Source organism: Sphaerodactylus townsendi, linkage group LG08 (genome assembly GCF_021028975.2).
Source record: "Sphaerodactylus townsendi isolate TG3544 linkage group LG08, MPM_Stown_v2.3, whole genome shotgun sequence".
Lineage (NCBI taxonomy): Eukaryota > Metazoa > Chordata > Lepidosauria > Squamata > Sphaerodactylidae > Sphaerodactylus > Sphaerodactylus townsendi.
This window is the reverse complement of record NC_059432.1, coordinates 19,809,673-19,825,018: the sequence shown is the minus strand read 5'-3', so window position 1 is coordinate 19,825,018 and position 15,346 is coordinate 19,809,673. Positions and strand designations below refer to the sequence as shown.

The 15,346-nt window shown below is 44.7% G+C and overlaps 1 protein-coding gene across 1 annotated transcript in view; it reads left to right on the top strand.

Moving 5' to 3' along the window:
• The window catches only part of CCDC6 (coiled-coil domain containing 6), a 91,604-nt gene that overhangs the window by 55,257 nt on the left and 21,001 nt on the right, over positions 1–15,346 (top strand). Inside the window, exons 6-8 of the mRNA XM_048506868.1 lie at positions 7,520–7,676; positions 9,241–9,345; positions 9,662–9,666. Of these exons, the coding sequence (XP_048362825.1) occupies positions 7,520–7,676; positions 9,241–9,345; positions 9,662–9,666 (267 nt within the window). The remainder of the gene's footprint in view (positions 1–7,519; positions 7,677–9,240; positions 9,346–9,661; positions 9,667–15,346) is intronic.

Genomic DNA, 15,346 nt, shown 5'->3' with positions numbered 1-15,346 from the left:
ACAGAGTGCCGTCGTCCGATCGGCCTACCTTCTCTGCGACTGTCCAGCGCGTCGCCGAGGCCTGGGGACACGCCCCCCCTGCCCTGCACGACTTCTCCGGAGTCGCCGGGCGGGGGGGCGTGTCCCCTGGCCTCGGCAACGCACCGGACGGTCGCAGAGAAGGTAGGTCGATTGGGCAAAGGGGGGAGGGATGGCACCTTCCAGCTGCTGCCGTTCGCATGGCAGCGGCTGGAAGCACTGTTTTCCAAAAACCTCGCTCAGGGAGCGAGGTGGGAAAATGGCGGCTTCGCACCACTGGGGAGGAGCGAGGGTGGCGCGGCTGTGAAGCAGCTGCACCCCCCATGCAAACAGCTCCCTGGGGACGGTGTTTTTGCCGTCCCCAGGGCACTGTATTTTGCCCGTGCAGAAAGGGCCTATGTTTCTGACAACGTATCTTTTGGGGTCTTCCACAGGTGTTTCTCCCCCCCCCCCCCCCACACACACACACACACACTCACTCACACAAATTTTGATAAGCTCATGTGTGCCACTCGGGTTTCTTCCCTCTCAGCCATTCCTTCCTGCACATAGAAATTAATTCCCAAACTGAGTGACTGCTGTTTTTCCACAGGGGGGCTGTTTTTCCTTGATCATTGAACTTTATAAATTCAAGCAAGCTGTCAATATTCAGAACGGTGGATTGATTGCAAATCAGCCATTTAAAGCATTATTTAAAATTAGCAAGATAAAAGATTGATTTAAATCATTGGTTTTGAGTCAATTTGTCCGTTAGTGTAGAGCATGCATTTGGTGAACAAGCAGGTACAAATTAGTTGCTTTTGCAGGCAAACAGACGCGCATTGCATCCGTCCTGTTTAGGAACAGAATCTGAAACTTTCGCCTTGTGTACCAAGTATGACTTTTGTACAACGCAATTATATGGACTTTGATGTAATTGAACTTGGAGGAAAGAAGTGAAACTTATAAAAAATAAAATGTTACTGTATTTCTGACATACTGAATTCAAATGGAAGGTCACTTAAGACAAGTACAGAGAGAGAGATGTTGGATTGTGGGATAGTTCTTCAGGCTTTGTGGAAGAAAAGTGGTAATTTTCTCAAGAAATGGAAACTAATTATTTATGCTGGTAGTAATTTGTCATATTGGACATATTGATAGTGATTTGTCATGTTGGAAACATGTCATTTTTATTTCATAATATAAAAAAATCATAGAAAATTAAGCTTTTGATTTAGCATTTTGATAGGGGCCATGAACTGAATGTTAAGATGCAAATGAAGAATTGTAGGTTTCTGTTAAATTCATATTTTATTTTTGACCAAGGTTTATTTAAAGTGACAGTGAATTAATACAGTGCGAGTCATGACCACGTGGGTGCCTTTTGGCCCTACTGGAGTCTGCTCCCTTAGATACCCACTGTTTTCAGTCTTGCTTTAGCGGCCACAGCTTTCATTAGTGCCAAGTTTTGGCCGTCCTGGGCACAAGCAACAGTGCCAGCAGCAAGCATGGCTACTCCTGCCAACCCAGCTGTCTTCGATTGTGCCCAGGCATTGCTCTGGCATTGCTTATGGTTGCAATAAGAAATTCCATTGAGGTGGCCCCACTACTCAGACAGGCCGAGCCCTGAAGGGATGAGCGCAATTCCATTCCGTTCAACTCAATGGTCTCCTTCCATTTGCCATTTTGATTGAGAAGATCTTTCTGTCTGGTCCTCTGCCCTATAGATCAGTGGTGCCGAACCTATGGCACGGGTGCCAGAGGTGGCACTCAGAGCCCTTTGTGTGGGCACGTGCAAACAGAGTCCCCCCCCCCCCCATCTAGGCTGGCCTGGGCCGCTGGGCTCAATTATTAGCATTAAACTTAAGACCTAGTTTTGGGGAAGCAGTGTAGGTTACCCTGTTAAGCGCTGTTAAACCCCACTGATTTTCATGCGAAGAACTAAAGCGCGATCCTTTGCCTGGGAGTAAGCTCGGTTGCTGCGATAGGGCTTGCTTCTGAGTAAACCCTCCTAGGGTCGTGATTCACCAGTTGGAAGAGTTGCACGGTTGCTTCAAAGCAAAGCCACCGACTACCACCAAGCTTACTCCTGAGTAACGCACACCTCGAAGCCAACCGTTTTTTTCTGAACTAAAACCTCTGTATTCAGGTTAAATTGCCATGTTGGCACTTTGCGATAAATAAGCGGGTTTTGGGTTGCAATTTGGGCACTTGGTCTCGAAAATGTTTGCCATCACTGCTATAGATAAAGCATACAGTTGTTAAGGACATGGAAGAGGATCACTGCCAAAAATCCCAGGTGGAGTTTTGTCATTTGGCTCTGTCTAGTTGAATGTTTACAATAGTAGCAAAATGTTTTTTTCTCAAGTATTTCCTGTCTGTGCTGTAAGCCATAAACTAGAGTGTCTGTCTCAAGCTGGATCCAGAAAATAGTGCAGCTAATTGATAGAAGCCCTTATTTCAGACTGAGCAGGAGGCATAAACTTCTCCTGGATACCTCTAATCCACTCATGAGAAGACACTTTGTAACATGTCCTGAGTTTTGGTTCGTCACTTAATTCTGACACTCCCAGATGTGATTATTGTTAGTTTCATTTCCCATAATCTAGCCAGCCAGCCAAAATACTTCAGTCAAACTTTGTTTGATATGAATGCCCTTGTTTTGAGGAGATGGCAAACCCTGTGGTTGTAGGGGACACCTGGAACGCAAGTTTGGGGAATTAATATTCTTTGTCATTTAGAGTAGATGAGACGCATTAATCTTGGTGTAGTCTCCAGACTTCAATGTGTTAACCTTCACTTGCTGTACTTGAAAGTAAGAACAAAGTTGCTGGGTACCCGTGCAAGTGCTAAGCCTGATTTATTAGCACAAAGACAGATTTTGGCTTTTCTCTCGTGTGTCTTTCAAGTGGTCTGTGGTTGTCCTTGAATGACCTAATGAAGAGTGAATCTGTCGGTGAACACATGATTTATTATATTATCCAGGGCCGTGAGCAACCTAAAAGAGACGGAGCTGTGAGAAAGGCCTTGAGGCTGTTGTGCTGCCAAAGTGGTCAATGTAATATCCTTTCTAGCCAATTTCAGTTTGGGAAACGAATTCTGCTTTGGGCCCCCTCTTTGGTCTGGTTCTCTCCAGAATGCAAACGCATCAAAAGCCACGTGAGAAGTTTCCAGAGAGGTAACCATGTTAGTCTGTCCTAGCAAAACAAAACACAGATGTCCAGTGGCACCTTAATGACCAACAACATTTGTTCCAAGATGAACTTCTATGAGTTGGAACCTACTCTGAGCTGCTCTCCATGCAAATATTGTCTCCTCTAGAGTACGGAGACTAGCAATGGGAAGCTTCCTCCTGTGTGGATCTGGGGCTACTGAAGTCACCTTTGCCAGGAAAGTTATCTGAGAAGGATTCATTTTTGTGGCTGATACAGTGTGGACAATGGATAGTGTTGGACTTGGGCTGAAATGGCTTTGTTTCTCAATGATTTAAGATCACAACATGATCACACAGGGCTGTTGTGGAAATAAACTGGGGTTGAATCCCATGTGCCCAACCCTGAATTCCATCTGGGAATGGCAGCCTACAATAAGCATAAGCATTTAATTGTCATTGTGCACGCACAACGAAATTTACAGCAGCATTCCTCGATGCACACAATTTCAGACTCATACCCCATCCTCACTTTCCCCTTCCTCCACCCATCCCTACAAGAGTGGCAGATACATTTTTATGCATTAACAAAGTCCATCATCACAGTAAAATCCTTATTGTTGCCGAAAGGGAAGGGGTCTCTCTTCAAAAACCAAAACGTTCAGGTCTGATTCTTCTGCCGCATCGTCCCAATATTCTGTTAGAGTGGCAGAATTCTTCTTCAGCTTGAGAATTTAGGTAAATGACTGTCCTGCTACTTAATCTCTTGAGTAAAGTCTCAGCTGCAAATCTGTTGCAAATCTGTAGGTAGCTATCTTACAGGCATGTATATGATTGCTCTCCTTCCTCCCACAAGATTCCCCCCTCCCCCGGCATGGTTCCAAGGACCGTCATTGTAGTTCTGGAGTCAGAAGCTGGGCCTAGCTGATTTGTCATCAAGTTTGACTTGATTTCCCTCCTAATTTAGTAGGCAGGCTCCAGCTATTCTTCCAACTCTGCTGAGCTTAAAGCGACTGGGTCTTCAAACTATAGCCCTCCAGATGTTCATGGACTACAATTCCCATCAGCCCCTGCCAGCATGGCTAAGTGGCAGGGCTGATGGGAATTGTAGTTCATGAGCATCTGGGGGGCCATAGTTTGAAGACTCCTGGAAGCCTTAAAGTGACTGGGTCAGTTTGCAAAGCAACCCCAGGATAGTTATATTATACTCCATAACGACAGTGGCAACATCACCAACTCAGATAGGCCTGTTTCCGCCCACCTCGTTTTTTTAAAGCAAAGGGCTTTGAGCCATTGTCACGCTTCCCTCCCCCCCCCCCCCCCAGAAGCAAAATCTTATGGCCAGACTGCTCTGCTTGTTTGAAGACTAAGTGGATCTCCAAAACAAGAAAGGGGGGGGGTGTGAGTGGAGGCTTCCACTGGGAGGAAAGGAATTGGTAAAAACTCTCTCTACTTCCATCTCTCCTCCTTTCTGTCTCTGCTGCCACCAGAAGATATACTTTTGACTTACGCCACTGTAACGGTAGTAATCACTATGCAGAACTAATGAGTTGACAGGATACATAGTGGTTCTTCAGGAATAATTGTATCTTGAACCCCTTGGGGATATCCCCCTCCACCATCCTGTCCCTTCTTGAGGAAGGGGCTGAGGTTCAGTGGTGGTGCATCTTTCTCACAATATTGGAACCAGGGGGCATTCATTGAAGATGCTGCAGGGAAGAATTGGGACTAATAAAAGGAAACATTTCTTCACGCAACACATGATTGGTGTTTGGAATATGCTTCCATAAGAGGTGGTGATGGCCACTAACCTGGATAGCTTTAAAAGGGGCTTGGACAGATTTCTGGAGAAGTCCATCTATGGCTACCAGTCTTGATCCTCCTTAATCTGAGATTGCAAATGCTTTAGCAGATCAGGTGCTCAGGAGCAGCAGCAGCAGAAGGCCATTGCTTTCACATCCCGCCCGTGAGCTCCCAAAGGCACTTGGTGGGCCACTGCGAGTAGCAGAGTGCTGGACTAGATGGACTAGATCAGTGGTGGTGAACTTTTGGCACTCCAGATGTTATGGACTACAATTCCCATCAGCCCCTGCCAGCATGGCCAATGGGCTAGATGGTTTGATCCAGCAGGCTTGTTCTTGTGTTCTTATTTGCTTTGCAGGCAGCAGGTCCTGGGTTGTGTCTCCAGTATCTCCAGGTAGTAGCTATAGAGAAGACCTCAACCTGACACACTGTCGAGCCACTGCCAGCCAGAGCAATGGCCTAAATTAGCATAAGGCAGCTTCATGGGTTCAGGTGTTGGCAGTAGAGGTGGAGGGGCTGTGATTCCTTCACAGATGCCTCTGTCTTCCCTGCGTGCCCTGAAAAAAAAACACCTTGAACTTGTAGTGAACGCAGTTCTTATCTCTGCCCTGCGCCCATGGATTTCTTTTTGCTGTGCATTGCACCTGTTTTATCAGTAGATGAGAGAAAGGAACGTTGGTTGCATTTCAACACTTGGTCCTTGATCCTGCCAAACAATATAGCTGTTTCAGAGGTAACTATGCACTCAGCCAGAAGTTTCTTTAGTAATTTGTTCTGAAGCCACACGCCCACTGAGGAGCCACGCAAATTGGAAAACCACTACTTTGCTGAAACAGCTGTAAAGTCTCAGAAGAAATTTTGCTTTTGCGTCTCATTTGTGCTCAGCTTATCACTGGGCCATGTTAGTCTTACAGCTGTTTTCTTTTGTTTTGCTTCCTTCCTTTCTACCATTTTCTTTGTCGTCTCCATCTGTTGTTGCTCGTGTCTGTTCTAGGAACTGGTCACACTTCCTGTGTTCTGATCTGCTGTTGGTTTCTCTCAGATGCTGCTGGTTTCTCTCATGTAGACCAAGTTGGGCGGCTTTCATCACCTGATGGCAGGAGAGCCAAACGTGGTTCAACATGGAATCAAATACGGCTCTAAAAGAGTCAACGAAATATTTAAAGTCTGTTGGACTTTAGGTGGGGTGCTAGAATAACCCGCATGTGAAGGAAATGGAAAGCAAAACATTTTATGAGCAAAAAAGGCTTTTTAGAGAAGCTTCACTGAAAGAGAGATGATAGAAGTGAACCGTTTCTAGTAATCCAGCTGCGAACTATGCACAGATTTACACCACTGAAGCATTCTGTGCTCCTGAGTATATTTATTATTCATTGTGAGATCTTGTGTGTGTCCCTTGCTAATGAAGCCCTCGCAATAACTAGAAACTTTATGGATTATTGGTCCACGGGTCAATTATCAGTGAAGTTCAAGAGTACCATTTCAGTTAAGCAAATAGTTTTTCTTATGCTATCTCTTTGTGGTGGTGGTGGTGGTGATGATGATGATGCATTTATTGTCATTGTGCATGCACAACAAAAATTACAAGCATTCCAATCCAATCCAAAAACCTTTATTAGGCATAAACCAGAAGTACCATACATTCCAAGTACAAAAACAGGATCATTGTTATATATCATGTAGAACATCTGGAGAGATATAAATGTAGCGACTGCTTCAGAAATTTCTACATTAGGGCTGTTCAATAGCTTGGACATTTTTAGTTTGTCTGAGAGAAACATAAATTCTAGAAGTAGTAAAGCTCCCAGATCGGTTGTAATATCATTATACCTCGAACAGTAAAGCAGGATATGAGGGATCGAGTCCATAGCGTTGGGACAGGACCGACAGCAACGCTCACTTTGTGGGATGTTAAGGAAACGACCTTGAAGATAGACAGAGGGGAATGAGTTGCACCTTGCTCTTGTCATGACCCATCTGCACTTATAATTAACAAGCTGTTCTAAATATACAGCAGGGCTAGATTTCGGGGGGGGGGGTGATCCCAAAGTATAGAGGGGAACAGGAGCTTTGTGCAGCACTCAGGAGAGATTGGTGTTCCTGGTCATACAGTCTGATCTTTAGATGATGGTAAATTTCCGTGGTGGTAAGCATATGTTACAAGCATTCCCCGATGCACACTGTTTCAGACCTCACATCCCATCCTCCCATTCCCTTTCCTCCACCCATCCCTACACAGCCCCAACCACATCAGCACGAAACCATGGAGTTCAGCATAGCCACAGCTCTAGAACAGAAGCTATCTCTAAGCCTATTTGTTCTTACAATCTTATAACAATTTGTTGATTGCATCCTCTCAATTTAGACATTGTTTGGCAATATTACTCAGAAAAGGTTGTTGACCCCTGGAAATAAAGCGTGTTCTCTGTTTTCACTTGATCATTGTTTTCACTTGATCAAGACAAGTTCTGAATTCTGAAAATGTACCCGTGTTTACAGTGCATCTCTAACATGCAGTTGCGTTTGCATAATAAGAGCTGCTAAGAAAAAGAACTCTTGACATTTTAGACTCGGAGAAGATGGCACAATATTTGGAGGAAGAACGTCACATGAGGGAAGAGAATTTGCGGCTCCAAAGAAAACTGCAGAGAGAGATGGAGCGAAGAGAAGCCTTGTGCAGACAGCTGTCGGAAAGTGAATCAAGTTTGGAAATGGATGATGAGAGGTTTGTGTTGCCGGTAAACGTGATGGTACAGCCGGGACTTTGTAAGGGATCAAAAGAAACTAAATACATGCTCTGAAAATAGGCTTCTAAACCTTGGGAAAGAGCCATGCGTCATAAAAATATAGACCTGTCCCAAAATATATAGAGAGTTTTTCCCCTCTGCTGTCAGATGTACAACTGACTTCATGACCGTACACAATTAGTGCTGAGTAATTCCATGCTTATCAGCTTACAGGGTGGACTTGGAGGAGAAGGGAAACCAGCAAAACAACTTTCAACCGTGAGATAAATTGTACTCTGCTTTGGGTGGGGCACATTTGAGCTGGAACTTGTGTATTCCTTTGTTAGCCTCCTGTTGTTGTGATAGCTTGTGATCTCTCTTATGATGCCATGTTTACAGAAGTATCAAATCAGAAAAAAAAGTATGCTTCCAGAGATTGCCCCTCTCCTTACTGCCCTTGCTACTTCTGAGTAATAACTGCATGTGTGATTAGTGGTGCGTCTCCTGACAATCTGATGGTTAACAAGTAGATCAGTGAATTAAGCTAGAGTACAAATCGAGGACTCTGTGGAAGGACAAGAATATGCAAGGCTTACCTAGCCCTAGGACTTTCATTGAGTTAAAGAAACCCTAGATCAGGGGTCTGCAACCTGCCGCTCTCCAGATGTTCATGGACTACAAATCCCATCAGCCCCAATTGGCCATGCTGGCAGGATCTAATGGGAATTGTAGTCCATGAACATCTGGAGAGCCGCAGGTTGCGGACTACTGCCCTAGATGATTTCATCGTGCACCTTTTCATCCAAAATTATATGAGTTGCATACACATGGATGTGAACCGTACTTCTGAGGAGCGTTGTTTTTCTATATTGCATACACATGTTTGTATGTTTGTTTTCTTCATTCATAATTTGCCTTTCTCACAGAAACTCAAGGCAGAGTACAAAAAAACCCCAAACCAAGACAGCAAGGACAATGCAATGTATAGAACCAACCATGCGCAGGCGGTAAACAAGGTAGCTTGTTTTGAAAACAGTACAGTGAAACATTGAGAGGCAGTGTGGTGTAGTGGTTAAGATCAGCAGATTCTAATTTGGAGAACCAGGGGTGATTTCCCACTTCTCTCCATGAAGCCTGCTGGTCACAGTTCTTCCAAACTCTCTTAGTCCCACCTGCCTCACAAGGCGTCTGTTGCGGGCAGAGAAAAAGGCCACCTTATAAGCCACCTTGAGACTCCCCACTTTTTAGAAAAGCAACATATAAAAACTAACTCTTCTTCTTGCACATATAGCAAACAGAGCAATAACGCTACACTTCAGAATTAGAGATCAGCGTTTCAATATGCCAATAAAGGCTTGTGTTGTTGAGATCAGCGTTTTTGTTATCAGGAGCCATAGTCATAAGTTGGCAGGGTTTTCTGTGTATTGTATCTAGCTGCTTCATCGCTTAAACTTTACAGCCCCTCCTGACGGTGTAATGGGGCTGTGTTACTGACTTGTTACATTTTGGTCTGAGATGTGACGTGCAAGCACAAACAAATCGTTCTTTTATCTTTTCAATCAGATACTTTAACGAGATGTCTGCACAAGGACTGAGACCTCGCACTGTATCCAGTCCAATCCCTTACACACCTTCACCAAGTTCTAGCAGGCCTATATCACCTGGTCAGTATACCGATTTGCTTGCTTGTGATTGAGTTTCGTATTGCCTTGTGATGTCTTTGTGTGCACTGTGAGAGCGTGGGCCCCCAATTGGGGGGCACGTGGAACCCCCCCCCCCCACATGCATGATATTGGCTAGCCCAGGGGTAGGGAACCTGCGGCTCTCCAGATGTTCAGGAACTACAATTCCCATCAGCCTCTGTCAGCATGGCCAATTGGCCATGCTGGTAGGGGCTGATGGGAATTGTAGTTCCTGAACATCTGGAGAGCCGCAGGTTCCCTACCCCTGCCTCAGGAGCAGCAGCGGCATAGGAGGTTAAGAGGTCGTGTATCTAATCTGGAGGAACCGAGTTTGATTCCCAGCTCTGCCGCCTGAGCTGTGGAGGCTTATCTGGGGAATTCAGATTAGCCTGTGCGCTCCCACACATGCCAGCTGGGTGACCTTGGGCTAGTCACAGTTCTTCGGAGCTCTCTCAGCCCTACCCACCTAACAGTGTTTTTGTGGGCGGGAAAGGGAAAGGAGGTTGTAAACCCCTTTGAGTCTCCTTACAGGAGAGAAAGGGGGGTATAAATCCAAACACTTCTTCCTCTTCTTAAAATAGATACAAGCAATTGTCCTCCTAACCGTGCCAGGGAGCTAAGCAAAGGTTCCCTACCTCTGAGCAGCACAGAGCCGCCTGCGAAAGCCCCCCTGCCAGCCGCTGCTTGAACTGCATGGCATTAGTACAGGGTCTGCTTGGCTGCACAGTTTATGGGGAACGTTGCATACAAGACATAAAAATAGCCATTAAAACATCAGTTAAGAAGACGAGATCGCTGAAGGGATGTCAAAAGAAACAAAAAGTCTTTACCCGTTGGTGGAAAACAGCAGCAGCAAAGGGACAGTTGAGTCTCCCTGGGGAGAGAGTTCCAGAACTTTGGTGCCACGACCAAGAAGGCCTTCCAGGTTGCCACCTACCTAATCCCAGAAGCATCCCAAGCACCGCCTCTGAAGACGACTGTAGTGGTTGGGTAAGTTCAAAAAGGAGTAAGTGGTCCCTCAGATATGTCAGTCCCAAACAGCATAATAGGGCTTAGAAATCAACACCAGGACATTGAATTCTGCTCAGAAACCAATAGGGAGCCTGTGTGGATGGGCCAAAACTGCTGCTATGGTCCCTATGTCTTACAGCAGTGGTGTAGGAGGTTAAGAGCTTGTGTATCTAATCTGAAGGAACCGAGTTTGATTCCCAGCTCTGCCGCCTGAGCTGTGGAGGCTTATCTGGGGAATTCAGATTAGCCTGTACACTCCCACACACGCCAGCTGGGTGACCTTTGGCTAGTCACAGCCCCACCTCCCTCACAGGGTGTTTGTTGTGAGGGGGGAAGGGCAAGGAGATTGTAAGCTCCTTTGAGTCTCCTGCAGGAGAGAAAGGGGGGATATAAATCCAAACTCCTCCTCCTCCTCCTCCTCCTCCTCCTCCTCTTCTTCTTCTTCTTCTTCATCTTCTTCTTCTTCTTCTTCCACCATTCTGCACCAACTGAAGCTTTGGAACTTATCAAGGACAGCCCCATGCAGAGCAAATGGTAGTAATCTAATCTAGATGTAGAACATTAAACTAGATCTTGACCTACTCCAGCAAGATAGTTCTTGCATTACAAGATGTTACCCGTGTTGTTACCATTTTACTGACTGTCTTGAACATGGAACGTGCCAAAGAGCTTTGACAACTATCTGTAAAGCAGATGTTTCTAAAGCAATTTGGAAAATAATGAATACTGTATACAGTTGAAAGACTGTCCTTAATGGAAGATTCAGGCCTTCCTGCATATTTATTACCAGCTAATTCAGGTTACTTCTGCTTGTCCAAACATATCCCCTCTAATGTAAAAGGACAAATTTCCATTTGTTTATAACTGAGAAAGTCTCAGTAGATTTTTTTTCCTTGAGGTGAAAGTGTCATGCCGGCTTTATTTAAATAAATACATGTTTCTGTTTGGTTCTTTTTAAAACAAGCGCTAACCATGACAACATATTAAAGCATCAAGCCTGTTAAGAAGTACTGCATTCCTCAAACTATTAAGTGATTTAAGGATTACTACCTGCTATTGTTCCGGGAAGAGGAGAGGGTGTTAAATCATGCACTACTTAAATTTGGCTGATTCTCAATGGAATTAAGGGTTTTGCTGGAGAGGCCTATTTGCTGGAAATCATCCTTCAGAAGAGGAACATTATTTCGCCTTTTGCCATGAGAAGAGTTAATTTATATAAGCAAATAAATCACATGGTGCTATGTTCCCAAAAATGTGCTGACTCATAGAAAGGATCCACCCCACCCCCCAGCTCAAAAACTCTCTGCCCATGAAAACAAGCATTTTGGCCAAATGATTCTAGCCTATCCTTCTCCTTGCTGGATTTCTGTTTGTGGGGAGTTGTTGATGTGTATGTTTGTGTGTCAGAGTGTGTGAAGAGGATGAATACCAGTATGTGTCTGAAATAGGATAATCTAAGGAGTTTTGCACCATGTGTTTTCCCTGTTATTCAGCTGCATCAACTAGTGCAGTATATCACATGTCTCACCTATGTTGGAAATCTGCCTCCCCCCCCCCCACTGTTTAGAACAACAACAACAACAACAACAAGACCTGTTTAGAACAGTCCCCTTTTCCTCTATAGGAGCTAAAAATATTTATACAACAGAAAAGGTAGAGCCGTAGTGAGGGGGAACTGTACCCAGGGCATGTGTATGCTCTTCGCCCCTGCCCGCCCCTGCCACACCTTCGCACCGGCGCACCTGGGGCAAGACGCCCACCCCATCCCCTGGGCGCTACACCACTCAGAAAAGGAAAAAGGTACAGTTGGGGACTTCCATAAAATACAGGCTAAACTTCCTCCCTTCAGCTGAACCCAGTACTGAGACCAAGTTCTTCTTAAATATATCTCAGAATATATCTCTGCTGGTGATCTCTGGCCCCTCAATGATGCGGCTGGCCTCCACCCGGGCCAGAGCCTTTACAGCTCTGGCCCCTGCCTGGTGAAACGCTCTACCTCCAGCTACGCGGGCCCTGCGGGATCTTGATGAATTTTGCAGGGCCTGCAAGACTGAGCTGTTCCACCGGGCCTTTGGGGAGACTGACTGCTGATGCCCCCCCCTTTTATAACATCTGTGGACCCTGCCATCCCCCCCTCCCCTTTTTTTCTTAGGGGATTTATTAGTAGGACGCCATCGATATATCTGATATTAGGACGCTGCATTTTAATGGGGTTGGTTTTTAACATGTATAGAGCCACTACTTAATGATTTATTTAATTAATTTTGATATTATTGATTTTATTTTGTGCTCTATGTATATGTTCCGTTCACCGCCCTGAGCCCTCCGGGGGAGGGCAGTTTATAAATAACAACAACAACAACAACAACAACAACAACAACAACAACAACAACAACAACAACAACAACAACAACAAGACCTTGGACGGCACTTAAAAACAACCGGCGCTGACAAAATCACCATATGTCAGCTGCAAAAGGCCACCCTACTTGGCTCTACACGCACTATTCGTCGATACATCACACAGTCCTAGATGCTTGGGAAGTGTCCGACGTGCGATGTAATACAAAATCCAGCATATTGATCTTGTTTACTGTGTATAACTGTTTTTGTATCAATAATAATAATAATAATAATAATAATAATAATAATAATAATAATAATAATAAAAGAATGCAGCCTGCTCCATAAAGTTCAGCAGATGCCACTGCTGTCTGTCCATTGCTGCCTAGTGCGTCCCTCGCTACCAAGCAGCCTTCTCCAGGGCTCCATGCCTTGGTCGCGGTAGATGTGCTGGTGCAATGTGACCAATCGCATATTTCAGTGCCCTCGTACCTGAGAATGCTGTGGGCACAGTCCTGTGATGACAGCGCATACAAAGAGTGGATTTTGTTCTTGCAGGCACATGTTGTTATTAGTAGTCCATCTGCCAAAACAGATGTCAGAAACAGGTGAGGTGGTAAAGCTTCTGTTTTTTTCCTCCCAGATTGTACATGTCTGTACACACAACAGGGCAACTCAGCCCATGTAGCAGTGGGGTGGGGGTGGGGATGTGGACTGCAGTAGAACAGAGGACTCAGAAGGTTGCTTTTGCAGTTATGAACATGAAAATTATTTGCGGGGGGGTGGAGGATCAGATGTTGGGAGTTGTGAAATGATAATGCCCGATTTGTAAATAACATGTATGCTGAACAGTTGCTGAACTCATGATACTTGTTTCTTTGCAAGAGCACAAAGTTACCTATTATCGAGTTACATGAACTAAAAATCACATAGAATGTAGATCCGTTTCAGCGTATATCTAACTGTAGCATATCATAATGGATTTATTCATGCTATGGCCCATTGGAAAGAATAGGCTACAATTGTCCAATATACTCCTGTATATGCCATTAAAGGTTTCTAAATCTAAATCAATATACTTCTGGTGACTATCTGGATTAGGTAAAGCACCATATGCCATTAACCTTATAAAATGTGATAAAATTGACTTTTTAATATTTACATCTTATATCTCAAAAAACAGTAATGGGCGGAGACATTATTAGTATTTGTTCCTTGTAGATATGTTAATATTAGTAGTATTAGTTATCATGATTAGTATTAATTACTTCACTTCCCAACAGGGCTTTAAAATTTGAAGTTGGCCAATGTTCATGAGTTATAGCTCAAATGAGAAAAGGTAGGAAACATTGGCTTCAGCCATCTTGATGACATCATAAAAAAGCTTAAACAACCAATCGGAATGGGTTATTACAGCAAAAGGTAATATGTAGACATACAGCTTTCAGAAAAACATAGAAAAGCTTTACCACCTGTCTGATACCAGGATGTCAATTTTTGGCTTTTGTTTTGCAGACTACAACTGTTTCGGCAAGCCTCTCCCTTCTTGTATCTAAAGCCCCTTCCGCACACGCAAAATAATGCGTTTTCAAGCCACTTTCACAACTGTTTGCAAGTGGATTTTGCCATTCCGCACAGCTTCCAAGAGCACGGAAAGCAGTTTGAAAATGCATTATTCTTCATGTGCGGAATGAGCCTAAGTATAACCAGCTCAAAAAAAGAAGAGTTGGTTTTTATTCCCTACTTTTCTTTCACCTTTCTGAGGAGTCTCAAGGCAGCTGGCAAACTCCTTCCCTTCCCCTCCCCACAACAGACACCTTGTGAGGTCAGTGGGGCTGAGAGAACTGTGACTGGCTGAAGGACACCCAGCAGGCTTCATGTGGAGGAGCGGGGAAACAAGCCCAGTTCTCCGGGTTGGAGTCTCAAGCCAAAAGACTGAAAGAAAAACAAGAAGGAAAAGTTAACACTTTATTCAAGCTGCCTCTTGCATGGCTGCAGGGCAAGAGATGTGCCACTGAGGAACCAGTGGAAACTGGCTGCAGGATTTCCACCATCTTAAATTATTATTTTTTAATTATGAGTGCAGACAAAAAAGAGAGAGAGGAAGAAGGAAAGACAGAAATTGTTGCTGTTCACTGGCAAGTACATTTATACTTTGTGGGGGAAAGAGCAGGTAAAGATAGAAGCGAACATGCACAAATCTTGCCAGGGTGAATAAGCTACAAGTGTACTCCTGCTGTTCTTATCTGGACAAGGCAGGAACTGTAGGTAATGGTGACAGCCCCTTGCTGGAAAATCACCACCCACTACTTAGAATTATACCAGGTCTGGTTACGGAGAGCCAGCACGGTGGAGAGTGGTGGACTCTGATCTGGAGAACCGGTTTGAGTCTTCATTCCTCCAAATGTGTAGCAGACTGGAGAATCTGGTTTGATTCCCCACTCCTCTACATGAAGCCTGCTGGGTGACCTTGGGCCAGTCACTGTTCTTCTTCTTTATATATATATAGCCAGTAGCCAGTCACTGTTCTCTCAGAACTCTCTCAGCCCCACGTACCTTACAATGTGCCCCTTATGGGGAGATGAAATAATTGTGATTGTAAGCTGCCTTAAGACTTCTTACGTTAGGAGAAA